Below are 21,993 nucleotides of genomic sequence, written 5' to 3'. Positions count from 1 at the left end.
AGATGACTGTAAATGATATCAACTATGCCCAGAATCTCATATACACCCATAGTAACACACCATAGCTACCGAACAATTCTAATCCCCTATCCATCCATCCTGCATGTAACCATCACGCAGAGACATGGACTAGTAAATATTAACACCCCCGATAAGGAAAACAACCACACCCCTCCGATCAGATAAGGCTGCCCCACCCAGCCCCACCATGCCTATATCACATCACGTCGGTCTTTCAACTTTCCCACCTTCATCATCCATTGCTCCCCTTCCCAATTCCCCAACGTCCACAGCCCAAAATGCCCCCACCTCCTGAAAGACAAAAAACAACCATAGTCGCCATCTCCGGCCCCTCCAGCAGCGGCAAAACCACCCTCGCGCGCCTCCTCCAGCGCATCTTCTCCAAACTAACCCCGCAGGCAACAAACACAACCACGAACACGAACCTACGAACATTCATCGTCCACGAAGACGACTTTTACCACCCAGATGACAAGTACATTTCCCATACCTTCTATATCCATCTCATCTAATAACAAAAACCAACAGAATCCCCCCTAATTCCCCACCCGCGCGACCCCACCACGCAGATCCAAAACTGGGACACTCTTTCCGCGCTCGACATCCCCTTCCTCAGCGCATCACTATCCTACATCCATGCGCATGGACACCTCCCGCCACGCTTACGCTCCAAGGAGGATTTGAACGATGTGGCCGAGTCCGGGGTGTCAGAGGAGGTTGTTTCTCGGATGAGGGAGGTGGTTAGGGGGCGAGTACCTTCCTACTTTCTGGAGGATAATACCAACTCTGTTTCTGGGGATGGTGTCAGGACAATCGTCTTTCTGGAGGGTTTCCTGTTATTCGCACCCCCGAAGGAGGAAGATCCGCGGCATGGGTTGAGGGATGTGCAGGAGAAGATGGACGTGAGGTTGTTTTTGCCGGCGAGGTATGACAATGTGAAGGAGAGGAGGGAGGGGAGGAGTGGGTATGTGACTATTGGGCCGGCGCCGGTGCAGCAGGGTGGTGGTGGTGGTACGGAGTTGCCGCAGAGAGGGTCAGTGGAGGTGGATTTGGAGGAGGAGGATGATCGGCCGCCGCAGAGTTTCTGGGAGGATCCGCCGGGATATGTTGATGATATTGTGTGGCCTAATTATGTGCAGGATCATGCGTGGTTGTTGTTGCCGGAGGGGGAAGAAGGGTCGGCTCAGACGGCATGGAAGGATGCGGACACGCAGGAGCTGGTCAGGTTGGTGGGACAGGGAGTGAATCTCAGATTGGATACAGGTGTAACGGTGGCTCCTGGACAAGGAAAGGCGTCCATGACAGACATCCTCGAGTGGGCTGTCGAGGAAGTACTCAAGCATATTGCGGAAACAGAAGGACAATGAGAACCTGGTTCATCTGTAGTACCTAACTACACAGGGTACCTCCCCGAAGCCATTTTTTACATTAATATCAGTACCTATTCTTCCTGCCCTCTTAAGATTGCGCGACAGTCTCGCCGTGAATCTCGCTGTTGGCCGGGCCCCGCCACCCAAGCCAGTAATCAACCCTGTCCCGGAAAGTCAACTCTTGTTCAGCTTGCGGTGACTCAAGGCTTCGCGGTCCAGCTGGTGCCGACCTTGTTGACTCTTGATCCGGCTTCGTGGTCTCAGTATCCATTGTTACCTCTTCGTTCGCCTCTACGGAAATGCTGACTCCTGGTGTTGGTTCATCCTTGGAGTTGCCCTCCCATGACCTATCGGGCTGGCTGGTGTAGCTATGCCAGTGTACTGCCGTTGGTTGACTCATATTAAGGCTTTCCGCATCCATATTAGCAACAGTGGATGTCGCCTTAGTTGGTGAAGCCACAGCGTCAATAACGGTATTATTGAGCCAGAACGCAAGAATTGTTCCCAGAACATAGATAGCGCAAATGAAAACGAGTCTCATCTTTTGTATAACGTTCTCTGATCTCGGAATATTCGCGGAGTTATTCATTGGCTGTTTGTCCGTAGCAGGCAGGTCCGCCACGATAGCAATGGCATCTCTTATACCTGCGGGCTCTTTCGAGTCATCGATCTCAGGTTCCCCCATTTCGTAGCCACGAGAACGCTCAATGCGTGAAAGTGATACAGCCTCCACTTTCTCAAATGTCCGTCGGAGATGATGTCTAACACGGTCACTGGGGCTGGAAAATGCCGGGTAAATTCGTGGGAGCCAACTGATTGCATGGTGCCCGGGAAGCCGAACTGTCCAGTTCACACAGAACAATTCAAGATCTCGGGGCGAGCAAACGATCTGTAGATACGCAGATCCAATACCGACATTCTCTCTTGCTGGGATATGGATCATCTTCAGACCGCTTTCTTGAGAATCAAGTTTACTGCGGAAAACACTATCTGGTCCCCCATCGATGGACAGAATGAGACAGCATGTTTCGGCCCAAAAGCAACGATTGTGCAGTCTGACAGAGCAAACAGCGTGGTATGTTGCTTGTAATTCTGGCGGACTTTCTACTTTGACAGAGGCCAATGCATATTCGGCCCTGATTTCCTGGTGTACCGTAAAGTCCTTGACAACTCCGTAAAACTTCCGCTCGCACCTTCGAACAGGGATCACAAGGTCACCCGTATAGCTGAACTCACCCAGGAAGCAATTTTCCACGATCTTATGCCTCTGTAAGTTCGTCGTACGGAACTCGAGACCATATTCCTCTGGCATGAGGAAAAGGAGGTATCCGTACTCGCCAGGTACCAACTTAGGTAGGCCTTGGATAACTAAGTCATTCCATCCGCTTTGCTTTCTTTGCCGCAGAGACACAGATATGGTAACAATGAGCTTGTAGTGTTCTGGCTGGACATTGGAAGGATTCTTGACTATTAGAATACCACGGTTAATATCAAATACTGGTTCGCAGTGTACATCTGCGCGTGACTCGTCATCATGACTTTGCGGGGAGGTCTCCTTATCATCCGCAGTCTTCCCATGAGAAGGTTGCGGTATGGTGAGCTTGGGAAGTAGCCGAGCCTTTGCGATCTCCTCTGGTTCAATTTCAGCTACCATAGGTACCTCTCCGGGGTCAGAATTGGATAGTGGCGATTCTTTCAAAGCTGGAATGGATGGTGTTGAGTCCGCATTTGACCATTTCCAGAAGGGGTCTTTGCGCACTTCGCCCGATACTTTTGTAGTATCTTCATTTGAAGGCTCAGGTAACGGTGTCATTTCATCAATCAATGAGAAACATGGATCAGCCTCACCAAAGACGGACCCCGCAACCTCTGGCTGTTCAGGATCATGAACTGGTTCTTTGCCTGTGTCTGAATGAGCTAGTGAAGACTCGAAAGTAGCACCAGCATCACTGGCTTCGAGCTTCATGCTACTTGCTATGTCCTTGACCTCAAAAGCACTATTAACACCCTTGGTTTGCGTACTGCCGGAAAATATTTTTTGTGTTATGTTGTCAGTCTGGGGTACGAACTCTCCGCTGAGGGGTTCATGCTGCTTTTCTCTGGGAAGCGGGGAGTTGGAGACCAAGTGCCCACTGTGGTTTGCCCAGCCCTCAGACACTCTCCTTTTGGGCTCAAATTTTGTAGAACTAATTCTGTCAATATGGTTTTGCTGCGCCGCTTTCCTACTTTGACCCTCTTCCGTATCCGAGCCCGGCTGAGATTCCGTCAGGCCTGCCGCTGCAGCACTTCTCTTTCCCAGACTATGCTGCTTGATAGCATCTATAAACCTAGTATATTCATCGCTATGATCGGACGCAGATGATACTTGAGCCGAATGATGATCCAGCTGATCGAGCCCAGTATCGCAAATAGAGAGGTTTTCAACAGTTCCATCGACCGAGGATACCAAGTTTTGAGCCGAACTCTCGATATTTGCGGGCACATTTCCCCCAGAAGACTCTGAGCCAGATACCGGGGAATGTGCAGGGTAAGACTCTGTTGTAGTTGAAGAAAAGGCGAATAAAGGACTCTGAGGGGAGCTCGAGCTTGACCAAGTACCGTCACTATACTGGTCAGGCTGAAGCCGAACCAACTGTGTATTGACGATAGAAACCCCGGCAGATCGGATGTTCAAGATAGATAGCTGCGTGCTCGGAATACAATGGACCTAGTCCGAAGAAGGGGAGAAATTCTCGATGAGCAGCGGACAGAGTACAGTAATGGGGATGTAGCAGCTCACCACCATAGAGATTCTGCAGTTGACGGGCTCGTCTAGGCTACCGCTCCAGGTACTTCGAATGTCCAAATTTGAAACCTCTGGAGAAGCCTGGAGCAGAGGTACTTGACGGCTTCCGTCTTTGTAGGAAGCCATGATTAGGACAGTGGTGGTTTGACGATGCGTTGGGGTAAGAATATCAGAGCAGACGCGGATGGACGACAACAGAGACAACACAGCTGCGTGTAGGCAAAATGATCGTAAGAGCAAAGTGGGGAGCAAGGCCGAAAGAGTGAATGCTAGCAACTGTGGAGTGAGAAGTGAAGGCGAGGCTGTCAACGAGGGGAAGAAGCCGGTTGAATCCCACCTCCAGTTGGGATTTTCCCCCAAAAAGGAAGGCAACATCCGGCCTAACCTCAGGCAGCCAGCCTTAGTCCGCGTATATAGTTTCGGTGCTGGAAGGAACCTTACAAACACCAGTTGATTTGCTTCGGGCTAGTTCAACTTAATAATAACGAGAAGTGGCAGCATAGCCATTAAGCTACCCATCTCATGTCAAATTCTGTTTCAAGTTAATATGTACAATGAAGTCAACCGTCCAGCCATCATCCGTCATCACTCGATCCAAAGCCGTAACCATAACATAATAACGGGGAATAGAAATAACAATCAAACACCTGTAGTATGGTTATCCCATTTTAAATCCCCGAGGCGCCATTTATCCCCAGAGCCCGATTCTTGTTCCCAGTAAAAGCAAAACACCCGTCCAACTGTCTATCCAAGGAGGTAAAAGCAAAGAGAGAGAGAGAAAGAACAACCAGAGCAAATTCGACCATCGATCAAGACCACAAGCAACCGAGCCACAGTGGCTGAGCACTCCGAAACCACTCATCGCGGGGTCCCATTCGCTGAAGCAGGATGCTCAAAAGACGCCTGGCCAGGAGTAGAACCGTACCTGTCCACTTCATTGGTAGGAATAGGTTGTGATGGAAGGATCGGTGTCGCCGCTTGGGAAGATTGATCAAAGTAGCCTCGTGCCGCTGCACCGTTGGTGCCTTGAGCAAAATTTCGATTCCGTTGTTGCAAAGGAGGAAGGATTGTGGACCCAGTCTGGTATTGCGAACGAGGGTAGCTTTGTGGCATCATTGCTCCCGTCGAGTCCGCTGTCTATCCAGAATAATATACGGTTCTTAGCTTCTCGACCTTAACGACGGGTGGTAGGCGGAGTCCATACAGGAGTACCAGGCGCGTTGACCATTCCTAAGGACTGCATCGTGGCCTGTTGGCTGGATCGACCGTGTGCCCCAGGGTCTTGCATCTGGGGTACCTGAGTGGAGGATGGGATTCCGTAAGACATCTGCTATATTGTTAGCATCCTGCTAGAAACATCCGGCCTCTGGAGACGGCGCTTCGTGGGAGCATTGCTGTCCTCCCAAGCCGGTCTTTGAAGTAATGAATCAGGCAGACGAACCGCATAATCTGGAACCGCCGTGTGTCCGGCAGGATAGCCTTGCATCATAGGAGTTGCGTAGCCCCCTGGCTGATTGTAGATCGCCGTTTGAGGGTACGTATCCATCTGACGCATCCGCCCATCTGCGTCATACATCCCTCGGGTCCCAAGGTCTATAGACGACATTCGCGGCCGCTTACTGGGGTGTGTCTGCTGTCCATAGTACCCATAGTCTCTACTCGTTGTCGGGTAAGCGCTGAACGCGTTGCTTGGCATCTGGATCGAAGAACGATCGGGCGAGCGCGGAATCGGCTGCGGATACTCCTCTGGCCGGGGTACAGGCCGTTTGCTGTCTCACTGGTCAATCATACAAAGCCACTTCTCGCAGGTTTCCCAGTCACTCGGCTACTTCACTCACATTAGTGTTCGTGGCTCCTTTCTAATTCTCAACTTCACACCTTGGTCCGCAAAAGATCTGGAGAGGAACGTCGACTCTGCCATGCCCGGAAAGCTCTTTGGCGGGTACACTGTACGGAGTCAGGAGCTGCGTTCTCAAGAAAAGGATTTCACGAGGACGTAAACGAACCGGTAAATCTATCCGTGATGATGGACTTAAGATGGGTTACGACGTCCCTTTAAATCGCCGCAAAATCAGCATGCGCTTCTCACAAGTCTGTGGAGAGGCTCGCTGGGAGCCATTGCAGGGCCAAAGAAACCTACTTTCGCATTTCGAAGAGAGTGAACTTGAGCCGGAAATCTCCTTCGATTTTTACTGACAAGTCCCCCCAAACGAAGAATCCCCCATCTGGGCCAGGTCCAGTCAGTAAGCCAAATCTAGACCTGTTTTTGAAGCTCATTCGAAGACCAAACTTACCAGTATTGTCCACATCTTTCAACCTGTGGAGAGACGAAACCAGTGTGCCGGTCAGAGCAGTGGACGGGGCCACGGGAACTGGGTTATCCTCTGACGCATCATACAAGCTGCAGCACATAAAATAATAAGGGCTTTGCAAGTAATGCCTATCGGTGTTTTGTCAGTGGGCCTGTTTCTCCAACGCAGCACCAATTTCAAGCGCGAACACCTACTGCGCGAGATAGGTCCCCTCCTCTCTGACTCGGATCTGCACAATCGGCGGCGGATCTACTGGCTTGCGTTCTGCAGCGCGAAAACGGGTCCCAAGTCAACCTCTGCTCGTCCGTAGGGGCGTTGCTTCTCAGGAAGAAAAACCGAAGAGACTAGCAAAGCCGGTGATTCCACATACCTTTCTCCTTCCCACCCGCCACGCGCGCCCTGTTGGGCTGCTGGCGAACGATCAGGTCAAAGTCGGAGCTGGTAATCATAGTCAGTTGGATGCCCTGGGTAGCTGAGTAAGAGTTGGAAGTTATTTTAACAAGGTCCAGCAAACTGGGAGGACAAACCTCTGAGTATCGCGGGCAAGGGAAGCGTCCGGAAACGTCGACGCACTCATCAAGGCGAGCTCTCAAGGATCTGAACCTAAGCAAATACGGGAGCCAAAGGATCCAAGTCGGATATCCGCAAGGACAGACAGCTGCGAACCACGTCTGAACAACAGAAGGTGGCCAGGGGAAAAGTGAGATATGATGAAGAAACAAAGAATGAACCGATGGATTAACAGCAGGGAAGAAGAGTTCGGGTCTCTGGAACCTAGCAGCCAGCGACTTGTGGTTCGACGAAGCACTAGAAGAGAGAATGATACACGGTGGGGGTGAAAGAGGGGAGTTGGGGTTGGTTAAAGATGGGACACGACGGTATGATTGACTAGTTAGTCAGTCCGTAGCAGCTGGAGCTGGACCTTCGACCCAACTTCCGGAGTGGAGAATCCGTAGGAAAACACCGTCTGGGCTGCCACTTGCGTCGGGACGCTGGGAAGGATGGCCGAAATTGCAGTAGCACCGTCAAGTAGTTTTTGAGCTGCAATGAGGCGAATGCGGTACGAAAACGGCGCCGAGAAGGAAGAAAAAGATGGATGGTGTCGTCAGAATGCAAGCGGCAAGAGCCAGCCGAGCACGGTTCCAGACAAACCTTAACCAGCCAATTCGACCCAAGTGGATTGCTAACTAAGTTGCTTTGCTTCCTTTTCCACCTCTTCTCACTTGTGACTGGGCTGCTTTCTTTTGGCTCTTATAGGGGAGTAAAGCTGCTTGGGTTTTGCGGCTGCTGCTGCTGCTGTTGCTGTTGTTGCTGCGGCTCTGATTCGAAAATAATGTAGTAGAAGCGTGTTCGTCAACTTTTCTTTATTTTCCTCTTGTTAATTTTCTTTCTTTTTTTTTTCTTTTTTCTTTTTCCTTTTTTCTTTCTCCAATTAAACTCTTTTGGTTTTCTCTTTTTTCGCTTCCTTTTTTTTTTTTTTCCTCCCCTCTCTTTATGTGTCGGTCTTGTTTTATTTCACTTGTTTTTGCGTGTTATTCAAAGACTTCCTTTCCCTTAAAGAAAAAAAAAAAAAATTTTTTTCCCTTCACCCTTTGGCTCTTTCGAAGTCTTCCCAGTAATATTTTTTTTCAACACCCTTGGAGGGATATTCTTCACGTGAGGATGAAACGTCGTGGGTGCCTGGCCAATCTTTCTTTTGGCACCTTCACCTGAAGAAAATTCCGGGAATCCAAATGGTGCTCTGCTGCGACCGTGGTGTTTGGGTCATTCAAATGGACGCCCGGGTCTAGACATCACAGATCGCGCGGCCGAGTAAAGAGAGAAAAAAAAAATAATAATTGAGGGAAATCACAGACCAACTCAAGCGGAAAACAAAATAATTTTCGCGCCCCTCCTTCAAAACAAAATTTGCCCAAAAGTCAAATGAATAATAATAGTAGCAGCAGCAGCAATAGTAGTTTGAAGCGAGCGAGCACTAGGTGTGGCGGGATTGAACACCGCCCAGCGATCAGACGGTAGCTGAACGATGGGTCAACAAAGTCGCCTCTGACAGGTCTCTGACGCACAAAAATCCACGAAAAGAAATGCGTGGTGCCCGTGGTGTGTCAAAATTAGGAAGTCTAGGGTAAAAATTTACTGGTAATCAAGAGGACAGCCAGCTGAAGGGTGAACCAGACAAATGGCCTAGTGGAGCTGTACCGGAAATCGCAGAGCAACGCCGGCCACTGTTCGGCCGTCGAATGGTATCGTTCCCAGTCAGGTCAACCACGGTTGGGCATGCGGGCTAGGGTGTTGTATCAGCCTTGACGATCCGACAGGAACCGCAGCGACATGGAGATGATGCGCACATTGGCAAGTCCCGAGGAAAAAAAGCGAGGGAGGGGAAATGACAAAAAGTCGCATCCAAACTGCGGCCACCTGCGCAAGACTGAAAGTCTACTTCCCTCCTTCTTGGCTGGATCGTCTGAGAACTGACAACAGACCACTGGTTCGAGTTAGGCACGAAATCCACCGCGTTTGCGGCAAGCCACTATCCCCTTCCCCGAGCAATTCCCCAACCCACACGCGCAACGGCGTGGTCTCGTGCGCGTGGAGATGGAGCCGGCTATGCAAGTGATCAGACCCGTATCTAGGCGCCACACAGGGTCTCCAGGTCTTGATTTGACGCCCGTGAAGTTGTTTGATGCTGGTCGGTGCGCGCGTCTAAAGTCTCCAGTCGGACTCGTACTGTTTCGTCGTTCCTCTAGCACTGTACTGAGAAGAAGCCAGTTATCTTTGCGCTGTTTTAGGGAGAGCGACGCTCATCCGTAGATAGGCCCTTTAGTCCGTCGCCCTTTTTCAGTTGTTGGCTCCTACTTATCCGCCTATCAAAGTTTCTCTGCGTTTCGGCCGAGGAGTCAGCATCATAAGCAGCAACATCATCCCTCTTCATCACCTCACTCCCCTTCACACCACCGCTACCATGATCAATAACGACACAGCATCACAAGGACACGACGAACCATTGACTGACCTCTTATGTCATCCACTGGGAACCGTGTTTCTAGACAAAGGGAAGATCCAAGGTCGAGAAGACGGCAGGAGGGGTTCAGGGCCCCAAGGCCCACTCAATAATCCTTTGAGCCCTTTGTTAGACTTGAGCTGATCCGTCAATCAAAATTAACTTTGTTCAAGCAATTCGACACTTGAGGCTTTTGGACGCTGCCTACCTATTCTGTACCCGCTCTTTAGTCGCGTGGTATTGCTTGGGTTTGTTCGGGGAGGGCGCACCGGCTTGTCTATTGATCCCCAAAGATGTTGGAGAGAGGAGGTATGGAGGAAGAGAGTTTGGGCGGTAGTTTCAAGGCGATGCGGTTTGGCCAAGAAGACCGGCGACGAAGTGTTGCTGCTTTTGCTGCTGCTGCCAACCCCGGTCTGTGTCACGAGGGCCCATCCCCTGTCTGTTCGTCTTCCCCTCGACAGCAAAGGCTGCAGCCAATTCCAAAATTCCAAATCCCTTTGCTCGGGGATTTATTCTCTTCGACCTTCGGCTGTCTCACTCTGTACTGATTTTTGTACGACAGCGGGATTGACCACCCCTTATCTTGATATCTCTCACCCCGCGATGTTCACAAGATGGGGATTCCCTCAGCGACGACGCTCCAAGTGAAAGGAAGCTGACGATCGTGGACCACCACCACTCTGGCCGGAACACGAGAAGAAAAAGAAATGAAAAGAATATGAAAGAGAGGAACAGATAAAATAAATATGAAATCGATCACAATGAGGATAGTCAACCAGAGGTGGGAGTGGGCCTCTTTTCAACGTGCAGGCGTGGGGAAACAGGTCGGGCTTGAAAGTCAACCTTTCTTAGCTTCTGCTGCTGCTGCATTCCTGGGACCTAGCCCGAGAGATGCATCACATTGCCTGGAATTTGACACGCAGGTCGCAGAGCTTGCGTCCCGCTCATACATTCATACTGTTGCGCTGCTGGAAGGTTGATTCGATCTCGGGGAACGGGGCGCTCACCCCTCAGCAGAGCCGGGCCGCCAGAGATCGGATCGCTGGGCTGATGCGGCGTTGAGAAAGTAAGCATGCATGAGTCGTTTCTGAAAAAGAGGGATCGTCGAGAGCAATTCTTCCCTCTCACTTGCCTAAGCGAGATTCAGCAATGAAGAGCTAACCTTACTTAAATAGTGTTGACCATCTGGTTGGACTACGCAGCTTCTCCATGCATAATCTGAGGGTTCCTGGTTCACGCTGTGTAAAAGCGCGGCTGAGAATTACGCTTCCTTGTTTCCTCCGTACAGCGCCTTTTCCCCCTTGGATTTCCCATCTGATTTTTGGCCCTTTTTCCCCCGACCTTTCATTTATTTTTCCCCTTGTACCCTTTCTATTTTCGGGGGGTTCCTGGGGAAACCTTTCACCCTTCCCCTCAGATGCGTTGCATTGCGTACGGATCCTGGATCTTATTAGGTGGTAGTGGCAGCTGCATCTAGCCGCATCAACTGCGAAGCTACTGGTTCCAGGAGCCCACAATCGCGATTCTCGCCATTTGCCAAGTGTCAAGCATAACTGGATGATCAACTTCGGCTGAGATACTGTATTTCTTCGTTCAGCGCAGCGACGGGCTCAACTATCATCCCTAAGAGGTTGGCATTACCTCAGACAGAAGTCCGAGGTTCATCAAGAAAATTATCACGTAGGAAGGATCAGCAAAAAGCATGCGTCCGATGATTGGCAATCCCTATGCAAGGGTGGCATAGACCAATGCCTGAGTTTGTAAGGATATGGATGGGCAGAGGTCCAGGATAGCGGAGCTTTGGACATGGTACCTGCAAGTCAGGAACGAAACCCATCCCCGACGGGAAAAAAAAGAAACCAGTGGAGAAAAAAAGGTTGATAGGAATTTCTGACGATTATTGCGGTTTATTTTGTCCGCCGCACGACTCAATGAAGCCATCCGATTGACGACGGAGGTAAGCAGGGATGAGAGGGAAAAGAAGAGAGGAGGGTAAAAGGAAAAAAAGAAAAAGAAAAGAAAAAAACCAAGTACGGAGTATAATGGGGCAGCAAATGGGGAGTAAAACCAAGGAAGACCTGCTCTAGTCCATTCATCACTTGTGGATGGGTACGGAGCACACACTTACACTCACAGAAACACACGCTGGGACTGATCGACACCATAGACAGAGAGACCTGTCAGCAAGTCTTCGGATGCGATGCTACCATGGCGCCCTTTAGCCAAGAAAAATTCCTACACCACAAGTGTACCGATAATGCCACGTTTTGATGGCAGAATGTACGAGGTTACCGAGTCATGACAACGAAACAATGAAGCTTTGGGATGGACATTATCGTTGATTGACGGACGCTGAATGGGCGAATAGCCACAGACGCACACCCACACACACACACAGATACACACACACACACACCGAGAACAGGCAGTGGAAAGCCCACTGTGGATTCTTAGTTTGAAGGAATATTTTCCCTACCGCCATGACCCTATTAGGGAGGTGAAAATTACCACAGAAAGACAGCAGCGAAAGGAACTCTGGAGAGGGGAAAGAAAAAAATTACTGATAAAATCAGGGTGGGTAAAGAAATGCAAATGACTTAGAAAAGAGAGTTAAGGTAAAAAAAAAAAAACAAAATAAAAGGAAAACTGGAAAAAAAGAGAAGCGCCAGAGAATCACCAACACTAAGGAACTAATTTTTTTTTTCGCACATTTCCCCCCTCCTTTTCCTGTCTCTCAACAATCGAACAGTTGACCCTCTCTCCCCTTTCGACCATTTACATATCCGGTGGGGACACCGACTAAATGCACGATGAAGTGTTCGGCGGACCCAAGCGGTTGCCTTTCTGTCCAGACTCCAGCTAGCACGGGGAGCGAAACCTTTCCTGGTTATTGTTGACAGCGGTCCGCCGAACATCCCCAGTCCGAACCAGACTTTCATCAACGCTTAGTCTACGCTACAGTTATGCTTATTCGGGGTCTGGGGGCGGTTCCGAATTTCAAGAAGATCTGACCCAGGGTATGTTCCTTGGAGGCTAGAACTTCCTGGGTTCGCTCCTCGCCGGTTCTTCAGGAGCTCCAGGCGGCAGCCGAGGCCCGCCCAGTCCCTGTTTGTGATTGTTGATTCACTACTGGAACAAGAATTCCTGATCGCGGTTCGGCCGGGGTTCCATCCACAGAATAGTCCTTCTTCCATTGCATCGTCCGCGCCGGAAGGTGCACAAAAGAAAATCTTAATCCTTCGCTAATCGCGAGTAATAATTATCGACGCCTCAGCTGGTCCGACTAAGGAGTGCCCGAACAGGGATCCGGGCCTATCGAAGACCCCGAAAAGACCCCGGGAAGCCTTTATCGAAGCGATCAGAAAGCATCAGTAGGGAAGGCCGGGTGATTTGTAAGAAGAAGGCTAGATGATTGCACGAAGTACGGCGACGGGGAGGAGGGGATGGGCCGGAGAGAAAATTTCCTGACTAACTGACAGATCATCTACAGAATCCGAGAGGTCAGACGGGCTAAGACGCCTCTCATCCGCTAATTGATTCGATGACGGGCTCGCCATTATTATCGATTGATTGACTTATCGTTGCTCCAGGATCAGATATGGTGACTTCCTTTGTCCCTCTTTTCGGCCGAAGCTTTTGATTCCATATCCTTTTCCTTCCTCCTGGAAGGGATGAATTGAGGCACAGAGCAAACCATCGCCATTCACCGCCAACCCAGCCCAGATCGAACGTCATCACGCAGCGCTGTACAAACACTCCACACAATGGCTATTGTCATGAATGGGGCATGTGAAATTCCAAATTCTCCATCAAACATGCAGTCGAGATCGCAGGATGCGAAACAGCATCTCCACTGCACCACACGGGGGGTGGGTGGGCTTGTACCTAGCAGACACTATCACCACCATGAATGCAGCCCAGACGTACTGTACATGCCAGCCGCATCGCCACATCAGCACAGGATTAAGTACGATGTGCAGGAAGTCCGGAGCTGCTCGGCACATGAGCCACACCTCGGTTCATTCTGGCTGGGGACTTGAGAAAAGTCCTACCCGTCGAGTGCTTCGTGGTCCCACTCAGCAACGCGATGACCTGTAACCTACTAGTAACTGATCAGAAGAGGGAAACGACCGGGCTCAACTCTACACGGTATCCAGGATTCTCTCTAAATCCATTTCGTACTAATGAAATCAACCTGTGCGCCCCTCACAGTGCTGTGATTTCCGTGTACTCTGGCCTGGTGAGTAGATCAATAAGCCACTAACCCCGAACGGGGATTCCTCGGAAAAGGATTCCAAAAGCTGACCTCGAAGCCACATTCCTTGCTGCTGAGTATACCGCCACCGCCCGAGAGGGGCATTTTGTAGATGGTCAATCTCGCTATGTTTCGAGTCTTTAGCCACCGGGAAGAGAGAGCAAAAAAAAAAAAAAAAAAAAAAAAAAAGGGATAATTATATTGTATTTGTACAGAGTAAGAGTATACTGCGCACTTTCTACAGCAAAGATAGATACTCCATAGTAGAAGGATAGTAACAAAGTAGGTAGGTAGCTACCTAGGCAAGGGCCATACCCCTCCCCTCCTAAGCCCAAAAAGAAGAGGAAAACACAAAACGCATGCAGCGAAAGTCACTCCCCCTCACCAAATCAAAAAAGAAAAGAGAAGAAATAAAACCAAATAAAATAATAAAATAATAAACCAAATAAACAAAAAAAAAAAGAAAAAGAAAAATATTCCCACGAGAAAAAGTCCAAGAAGTACACCCTAAGTTACTCTCCGTATCTACAAAGTAAATGCAAAGTAAACTTTCAGACTCCTCTTGTCTCTGGATGAATTCCTGGAAATCTACTCTCACGCAACCTTACCCACTTTTTTCTTTCTTTCAACTGCTCTCATTTTCTCCCCTCAAATCCAACGCTGCAAGTTATCTGCAAGAACCACCTGGCCAAACTCTAAGTTGCCTTGCCTTTTTTTTTTTATTTCTCTACCTTGTCTAATATAATCTTCTTCTCTTTTTTTTTTTATTCTACATTATTTTATTATTTTCTTTTTTTTTCTTTTGCCTTCTCTCTCGGTCTACCTCCGAAGGAAGAAGAAACGATTGATTGAATTAAAAACGGTCTCTCATTTTTCATTGGAGGAATTAGTCTTGCTTGATTTGGCACTAATTACTACTTATCATCACCTCCTCAGTAAGTATTCACTAGAATAGACATAATAATGATATATCTGTACTGTAACCAAAGTAGGTACCTTCTGTTCCAATCTCCAGGAACCCCCCATCCAACCGCTTGCAATATCCCATCTTGAATGTAGTAGCAGCACTTAGTTACTTGCTTACGGTATACGGCAAGGTTGTGGGACGTCCACCTACCGAAAGCGGAACTGAACCTGTTTCAGCCACATTCCGGGGCAAACAAAAACGCCCCCATATTCCGATGGCGGTGTGGCGCTGCAAGCAAAGTAGTATCTGTTTAGTAAGAATGTGGCTAATTAGTTGGTGTTTTAGTGGACCAAGAGGGGAAAGAAGACAGATTGAGTTTTCTGAAGGATCGGAGGGATCTCGCATTCCTTCTTGGGTAGGGGGAATTTCTGGTGCCCTTACGTTGGAGGGAAAGTGTATTTGTGGCTTTGCATACCTTTTTATCGATTTGGGGTTTGTGTGGTTAATGGGTGTCTATGTTGTAGCCCTGGAGATCTAGATCAAAAGCTATCTTGTTCGATTGTGGATGGCTTTAGTTGGTTATTTGAAAAATTTAAACCTTGAAGATTGCAGGTAGGTAGGTAGATAGCGACGTTCGTGGTTTGGTATGAGATCAGATCCCATTCCCGGTGGGAGAAAAGCTACGTTACAAAAGTAGGCTAAGTGAGAAGAGGAAGTAACGCACATAATGAAGCAACAGGCAAGGACGTTTAAGTGTAATAAAATCAAATTCTCACATGAGTGGTGTGCAATGGTGGGCGAAGAGAAATGTTTAAGAAAAGAAAAGGGGGAGGGATGTAATATGGAAAGGTTTCACAGGACCCGAAACAAAACAGCCCTGTGAAATTGATGTAGTAAGTAGGCAATGCACTGAAGTGTGCATCGAAGGAAGAGACGAACCCAAAAACTCCGGATGACCCCGTCACTCCTTGCTTGGTACAATGTGCAGAGAGAACAAATAGACGAGAGAGAGAGGCAGAAAGAGACAAAGCCAAGTAGGTGAAGTCATGAAGTGTATCCCCGTAAGCAAAGTCCAGAGCCAGACTTGAGAGTCAAGAAAACAAAAACACCCCACGCCCAACAATAGTAAGTCGCAAAGAACGCCCCGGGAAATGCCTCGTGAATAAGAAAATCTTTTGGAAATGCATTCGAAACCTCGAGTCCCTTGACAATGTCGCAGGATCAGGTCTCCATCACAGCGTCTCCGTCCGCGTCGGTACCGTTGCGCTCGGCTTTGTCTGCAACGCCGTTCTCGTGCGCCGATAGAGCGGTGTCTTCGGCAGGCACCATAAGCTCAAGCTTCTCCACGTAGGACTTGCGGCTAACCGACTTGGTGAGCTTGGGTTTACCCTCCACACCCTTGCCTTTGGAAGGGGTTACAGGCTCGACATTAGGCGTCTCGGCCGCTTCATTCTCCGGATCCGTAGTGCCATTGGATGTGGGCAGCTCATCCTCACCGACAGCTGGGTTGGCGCTCAGTTCGGGCTCGGTGGATACATGGGTCTGGGACGTCGTATCCGGCCCATCTGCCGGTGTGTTCTCCATATCATCATACGGCTCGTTCTCAATACCATCCGGCTCTGCGCTCGTAGAATCCACCGCAGGGGAGTCGATCAGCTTTGCGCTACGCCCGCGCCGAACACTAGCTGGATTTGCAGAAGGGGTCACGGACGTCAAAACGGATGCTCGTCTGGGAGTGTTACGGCCACTGGTTCGAACAGCGATTGGAGTTCCGCCCGTCTTGGAAGACTTGCTACCAAACGGTCGGCCAGGACGCTTTTTATGCGATGGTGCTTGCACAGGAGGATAAATCTCAAATCTCCAGGCAGGGACGTCTCCAGCGGGATTGGACTCGGCCGGTGTACTCGAGGTTGCGGATGCCGTAATCGGATGGCGGAAGCCGTTCACTTTAGAGAGCATATCGGTAGAAGGAGGTCCAGCTGGCTCAGTGGGAAGCTGTTCGGAGTCGGCGTCGCCAGTCCCATTCGTGATCGGAGGACCAGAGCCATCCTCCTTAGAGTCGCCAGCATCTGTTGGTGACTGCTGGTCTTCCTCGTTCCCAGACTCCTTCACGTCCTCACTTTCTTCATCCTCCAGACCCTCGCGGGGTGCCACGGCGTGTAACGGGGCGCGATCAAATTGGGATTGGTTACTCCGACCCATGATGTAAGGTGTCCAAACGAGCGCGTCGGGGTTAAGCTGGACATACCCTTTGCTTTCCCAGCTGGCGATGCACTCTTCGAAATATCTGTAGTCAAGCCGCAAGGCGTAGGTCTTTGTTACCGGGTCTCTGACAAGCGCCCGCAAGGCTTCCAGACCGGACACGATGTCGTCTGCGGTCATACCGGTCCGCTCAGATAGCTCGGTTATACTGAGTGGCGTCCTTTGACTCCGCAACTGGTAGGATAGAATAAGACGCCAGTAGTTCCTATAAGAAACCAGGCCCATATCAGAGAGTGGCTTCTCCGGGGAGCCCGTCTTGCCTTCAATGCGCGTGAGCAAGTACGAGAAGTCAATGAGGAGGTTCCCGTAACCTTTCCGTTGGTGAATAGGGAGTGTAAGAATGCAAGAGACATTGTTCGCCGAACTAGGGCGCTTCTCTTTGCTGAAGTAGCCAACAAAATGGCAGCCCAAATCGTCAAACTCCGTCATGACATAGAACAGGAATGGCTCGACATCATAGTAGAGTGTCTTCGAGCCCAGGAACAACTTGGCGAGCAGGCACAAATTTTGACAGTAAACGGGATTTTTCCGTCCGTCAACTTCGAAAATCGATATGGACCCTTCACGGTAAATCTCATCTCCCGGAGGGTGTTTCGCCGGGCATTTGAGCTTATGGCGCCACGCGACATAGTCTGAGTTCATGTATTTCAAGCAAAATTCACAAATGTAGAGAATGCGATTGCGACTGTACTCCTCAGGGTATGGTGCAGCGTACCAAGTCTCAATCTCGTAGCCGCCGAAGTTGATGTACTTAATTCTAGATGGGGGTCCGGACACCTTCTGCGACGCATGCTGTACAGTTTCGCCTGTGCTCTCGGCTTCTAGAGCTCGTCGTTGCCACTCTTCCTCCGCTTTTTGGCGGGCCTTTTCGAACCTTTCGCGGTCGAGGTGTGTTGGCAGTGTCTTGGAGGTATCCGCATCCGCTTCGGACAGGATGCCCCCGTACGGTTTGCCCTTCAGCTCATCGGTCTCACGGTCGCTAAATGAATAGAATGGTGTGTAATAAGAGGCAGGTGTGATCGGTGCAAAATGAGCCTGTGGCTCGTGAGCGACGGGTGGTGGCTTTGGGGTCCTTCTGCTTCTCATCTGTGACCTGCTGCGAGAATTGAGAATCTTAGAGAGCTTAGACTCGTTGAGGCGAAACGCCATCACAAGACGTTCAAATTGCTTCAACACCACGCGACAGTGCTCTTGCTCGTTCCTACGCGTACGTCGCGAACGAGTCCGTACTGGGGACATGCCATCAACTGTCTCAGCCATCTGCTCGCGGGAGTCCGCACGATCGTAGCGCAACGGGGTCTGGCGTTGCCGTTTGCGAAGCACAGGTGCATGCTCCTCGATCTCTGCGGAGAGGGACACGGTCTTTCTCTTTCGCAGCGACCGAGAGCTATTCAACAGTTCCTCGTTGACAGTGACTGTGTTGAAAATTGAATGAAAGTCGGAGCCGTCTTCACCCGTATGAGCCGGCAGGAGCTCCTTGCGCATGTTTTTCTGTCTGTTTTTCCGTTGCGGCGCCGCGCCCTCTTCCGCACTAGGCTTCAACTTCTCGCGGACGCACGTCGGGCACCTCCACGGGTTGGCATCTAAACGAGTCAGCTCAAGGGCCCCCTCGGACTTTCCAGAGACAATTTGTTTCAAAAAGCAACGTACCTTCTGCATCTCCTAGTGCGTTTTGCTCGCGAGCACACTGCCGATGAGCTGCCGGGTTGCCGAGTCAGTAATGATCGCCCAATATCCGGGGAAATTATAGTTTGGATGGGGCCGCAACCCAACGTACAATGATCGCCGCAAACTGCGCATGTCAAATATTCCTCGAACTCCTCACTCGGGTCATTATCTTCATCTTGTCCACAAAATCTATCGATCCAGTCGTCAGCCTAGATTCCATGGGTATATTGTCGAACAAGGCATGGGCCAGGTCCCCACTCACATGCAGTTTCCGCGGACCGTTGTCTCCGCCTCCGCATCCTCCTGGTCATTGCTTTCGCCTTCCCACTCCTCATCGGACTCCTGACTGCTCGACGAAGAACGGTGCGCTTCCTGGTCGCTATCACTCTGGTTTTCGAACGCCGGATCTGCCTCCGCGTCAGCGGCCTCCGAAGCTGCGTCCTCGTCGTCGGCAGACTGGCCATTCTGAGGCACCTTGACTGCGCCAACCGGCTCGGTATCGTTCTGATCTCCGACCAGACTCATCTCGTTATCTGGCTCCCCTTCTGCGTCCTGATCCTCCCCGAGGTCGCCAGTCGCAGCATCGTCCGCAGCCTCTCCGGTGAAAGCGCGGTGCGCGGCATCCTGAAGCTGCTGATCCATCTGATACAGGTCCGTTTCCTCCTCCCCCTCCGCGTCCTGGTCACTGTCCACCATATCCGCCGGGGTCTTCGACCCGGGGTCGTTGGCCAGCGGTACGATAGCCGGCATAGTGTATGTCACGGTGGTCGCCAGGGCTGTCACAATAGTCGCCAGATAATGATTCGGGGATTTGAAATACAAGGCAAGCCCAAGAGTTGAGGCTATTCAGGCTCCCCGCGAAAGTAGACGATCATCTGGTGCCGCGTGAAACGGGCATCGGGAAGCATAGAACGAATTGCCTGGGGCGCCACAGCTCTGAAGACCACGCACTGTAAAAGGGGAATCCACGCAAGATAGAAAGTTCGATTCCCTACAGCAAGCGCATGCTTTCCAAGCAAGGTCAGTGAGGAGTAGGTAGCAGCAGCGGGAAGCGGACAATGGCAAGCAACACGTGTAGCAACAGGGCGGAAAACGTACCGTTCCCACGAAAAGAGCAGATACTCCGGATCAAGCAGAAGTAGACGCGTGTAACAGCCAGGGAAACGCCGTCTCAAGTCTACTTGCGCAATCAACGCAATCGACGGCGGCCTCTTTGCCCCTTCTCCTGCCTGTGAGGTTGACGGCCGTGCTGACTCAGCCGTCCCGCCTAAACCGCTTTGGGCCAACCTCCAGACCTCGTCGACGAACGGCGGATTCCCGCGGCCACACCAGCTTCACCTTTCCCCTCGCTGCTACTCCAATTGAGCCTTGTGCATTGCTCTATTCCTGTCTCCTTGACTCCTATCGTCATCATGGGTGTCCCTTTCGAGGCTCTCCTTCCCTTCGGCATCATCATCGGAGTACGTTCAGCGACCATTTCCTCTCCCCATTTGTTTTCGACGTGGTAAGTACTGACCAATGCGTGACACAGTCGTTCACTGTCGGCGGTGCCGGCTTGTGGGCTATCCGGAGATGGGACAACGAGGGCAAGATGCCGCGGTGGAACAAGGATAAGTGGGATAGAGTAAGTGAACCTGCCACTTACCCGATGCGACCGGGATCAGACGTACTAACTCTTTTACAGCAAAGTATGTTATAACCTCGATTGATGTCGTGCAACATCCAATTGGAGATCTCCTATTTCCGATCTTGAAAGAGAAACAGCGAGCTAACTCTCGACACCCCCCACCTACCAGTGATGGAGAGAGACCTGAGAATCACGGGCACGAAACGAGGACAATCGAGCAACCCGGAAGCTCCCAAGGGATTCGAGCTCAGCAACCCCTGGAAGGTACGGACCAGCACAATCAGCAGCAGTGAGCGAAGCAAAATACTGAACCATGGCAGATCGAGAAACGGATTTTCTAGACAGCATGGGTTGTCACACGTCATGTCATTATTCCCGCCTGTTCCTTATTTATTCGGCCGCATTACTTTCGAGAGAAATATCCACGCAATGAAAGATTGTTTGTATCATACTATAAAAGATATCTGGCCGGCTCTGGGTACACCGCCAGGTAGATTCTATCTTAGCCTTTGTTTCCAAACCGACATCTATTTGATCTCAGATACAAAACCGCGGATAGCCTCCGCTTCATAATCGCGAAGATGCATATCAAACCACTTTGCCAGAGCTTTGACGCGATCTGCATCGCTCTCCAGCGTCTCTAGAACCTCCGACTGTCCAAACTGTCTCTTTTTCACCTCCCGCCCAGCAAGAATATACATCCCCTGCACTTCACTCTCCGCCTCATCCATGAACATCCTAGCACAAACCAGCGACTGCGTGAACCAGCTCGTGGGCCGCTGACTCGTCGCATAGTTCATAATTTCGAAATCTTGGGGCAGGAACTCCGTCCCCAGGAACGAGTACATGGGAATCCACCTACTGTCAGGCGTATACCTGATCTGATAGATCCAGACCTTTTGCGTCTGGTCCACGTACTCAGGCAGGGCCTCATGAACGAGACGCATCTCCGTCGGAGCCATGCAGACCGAAACGGAATCCTCTTTGAGCGGCAAAGGCCGGGTAGGCCCATTACCCCCGAAGCCGACGTCCACCTGCATATACCATTAGCTTCGTAGTCACTACCCCGTAGGATACCTAGATACATACCGCGTACTTCTGCCCATCAATCAGCACAATCAGCACCATATGCGACCTATACCATCATTAGTATACTTAGACCAGCCAAACCCAACCCTTCCATTTCCATCTCCATGGGGAATACTACTAGTATAGGAAAATAACTTACATCCCCGTATACAACTTCTCCAACCCCTCCTCCGCCCGCCCCGTCGCAGCCAAACACACTCTCCCACCCGTAGCATAGACAGCATACCCCAGAGACTTCAATATCCCATGCAGCAGGGTATTATTCTCCATGCAGTAGCCATCCAGCTTGCGCGTGACCAGCTTTTCGAACACGCATGCAGGACGGATATCGATGGTCCGGTGATTGGAGTAATGCAGGGCTGAGTTACCCCAGGGAATGAAAGTAAGATGGCGCCGTTGGATCTCGAATAGGGTACCGAGGGGGTCGTTCTTCACGGCTTGTTGTAGTTGTTCTAGTCTGCTGGTGTTGGAGCCGTAGTGGATCCGCTCAAGGTAAAGGGTGAGTTGGTCGGGGGTGTAGGTATTTGATGCCATAGTGGATATGATATACACAAATCTACTATGAGGGTATGTATGTGGCTCTATCCAAGAAGAGAGTAAATGAAAGGTGTATTCTGGCGATATCAGGAACTGAAATGTGGCCAAGCCAGCTGTCAGGGACTTTACGGAGATCCGGCGGCATTTTTGCGGACGGGG

General features: G+C 50.5%; 8 protein-coding genes across 8 annotated transcripts; 3 read left to right on the top strand and 5 right to left on the bottom strand.

The window, feature by feature from the left end:
- Positions 1–2: 2 nt before the first annotated feature.
- An04g05800 (uncharacterized protein) lies at positions 3–1,388 on the top strand (the record flags this gene model as incomplete). Its single annotated transcript, XM_059747554.1, has 2 exons — positions 3–51; positions 550–1,388. The coding sequence occupies 2 exons, from the start codon at positions 3–5 to the stop codon at positions 1,386–1,388; spliced, it is 888 nt and encodes a 295-aa protein (XP_059600612.1).
- Positions 1,389–1,479: 91 nt separating this feature from the next.
- An04g05790 (uncharacterized protein) lies at positions 1,480–7,065 on the bottom strand (the record flags this gene model as incomplete). Its single annotated transcript, XM_059747552.1, has 11 exons — positions 1,480–4,074; positions 4,171–4,641; positions 4,730–4,823; positions 5,102–5,313; positions 5,381–5,503; positions 5,618–5,945; positions 6,055–6,123; positions 6,317–6,401; positions 6,471–6,560; positions 6,859–6,926; positions 7,016–7,065. The coding sequence occupies 11 exons, from the start codon at positions 7,063–7,065 to the stop codon at positions 1,480–1,482; spliced, it is 4,185 nt and encodes a 1,394-aa protein (XP_059600611.1).
- A 642-nt stretch (positions 7,066–7,707) lies between these two features.
- Positions 7,708–9,493, bottom strand: An04g05783 (hypothetical protein; the record flags this gene model as incomplete). The annotated part of the gene is made up of 7 exons (XM_059747551.1): positions 7,708–7,807; positions 8,078–8,191; positions 8,487–8,543; positions 8,758–8,896; positions 9,001–9,288; positions 9,345–9,432; positions 9,491–9,493. 7 exons carry the CDS (start codon positions 9,491–9,493, stop codon positions 7,708–7,710), a joined length of 789 nt encoding a protein of 262 aa, XP_059600610.1.
- A 125-nt stretch (positions 9,494–9,618) lies between these two features.
- Positions 9,619–11,971, bottom strand: An04g05780 (uncharacterized protein; the record flags this gene model as incomplete). The annotated part of the gene is made up of 11 exons (XM_059747550.1): positions 9,619–9,623; positions 9,698–9,766; positions 9,858–10,018; positions 10,101–10,167; positions 10,333–10,394; positions 10,497–10,610; positions 10,672–10,816; positions 10,895–11,042; positions 11,131–11,214; positions 11,632–11,724; positions 11,906–11,971. The coding sequence occupies 11 exons, from the start codon at positions 11,969–11,971 to the stop codon at positions 9,619–9,621; spliced, it is 1,014 nt and encodes a 337-aa protein (XP_059600609.1).
- A 328-nt stretch (positions 11,972–12,299) lies between these two features.
- An04g05770 (uncharacterized protein) lies at positions 12,300–13,026 on the top strand (the record flags this gene model as incomplete). The annotated part of the gene is made up of 4 exons (XM_059747549.1): positions 12,300–12,375; positions 12,506–12,703; positions 12,778–12,874; positions 12,969–13,026. 4 exons carry the CDS (start codon positions 12,300–12,302, stop codon positions 13,024–13,026), a joined length of 429 nt encoding a protein of 142 aa, XP_059600608.1.
- A 2,846-nt stretch (positions 13,027–15,872) lies between these two features.
- Positions 15,873–19,331, bottom strand: An04g05760 (uncharacterized protein; the record flags this gene model as incomplete). Its single annotated transcript, XM_001401903.1, has 4 exons — positions 15,873–18,496; positions 18,564–18,611; positions 18,691–18,770; positions 18,844–19,331. The coding sequence occupies 4 exons, from the start codon at positions 19,329–19,331 to the stop codon at positions 15,873–15,875; spliced, it is 3,240 nt and encodes a 1,079-aa protein (XP_001401940.1).
- Positions 19,332–19,993: 662 nt separating this feature from the next.
- On the top strand, positions 19,994–20,549 carry An04g05750 (uncharacterized protein; the record flags this gene model as incomplete). Its single annotated transcript, XM_001401902.3, has 4 exons — positions 19,994–20,041; positions 20,113–20,209; positions 20,378–20,472; positions 20,529–20,549. The coding sequence occupies 4 exons, from the start codon at positions 19,994–19,996 to the stop codon at positions 20,547–20,549; spliced, it is 261 nt and encodes an 86-aa protein (XP_001401939.1).
- Positions 20,550–20,735: 186 nt separating this feature from the next.
- An04g05740 (uncharacterized protein) lies at positions 20,736–21,831 on the bottom strand (the record flags this gene model as incomplete). The annotated part of the gene is made up of 3 exons (XM_059747548.1): positions 20,736–21,242; positions 21,298–21,343; positions 21,437–21,831. The coding sequence occupies 3 exons, from the start codon at positions 21,829–21,831 to the stop codon at positions 20,736–20,738; spliced, it is 948 nt and encodes a 315-aa protein (XP_059600607.1).
- Positions 21,832–21,993: the final 162 nt, after the last annotated feature.

The sequence above is a fragment of the Aspergillus niger genome (genome assembly GCF_000002855.4).
Source record: "Aspergillus niger supercontig An04".
In the NCBI taxonomy this organism is placed as follows: Eukaryota; Fungi; Ascomycota; class Eurotiomycetes; order Eurotiales; family Aspergillaceae; genus Aspergillus; species Aspergillus niger.
This window is presented reverse-complemented; position numbering and strand designations above follow the sequence as displayed.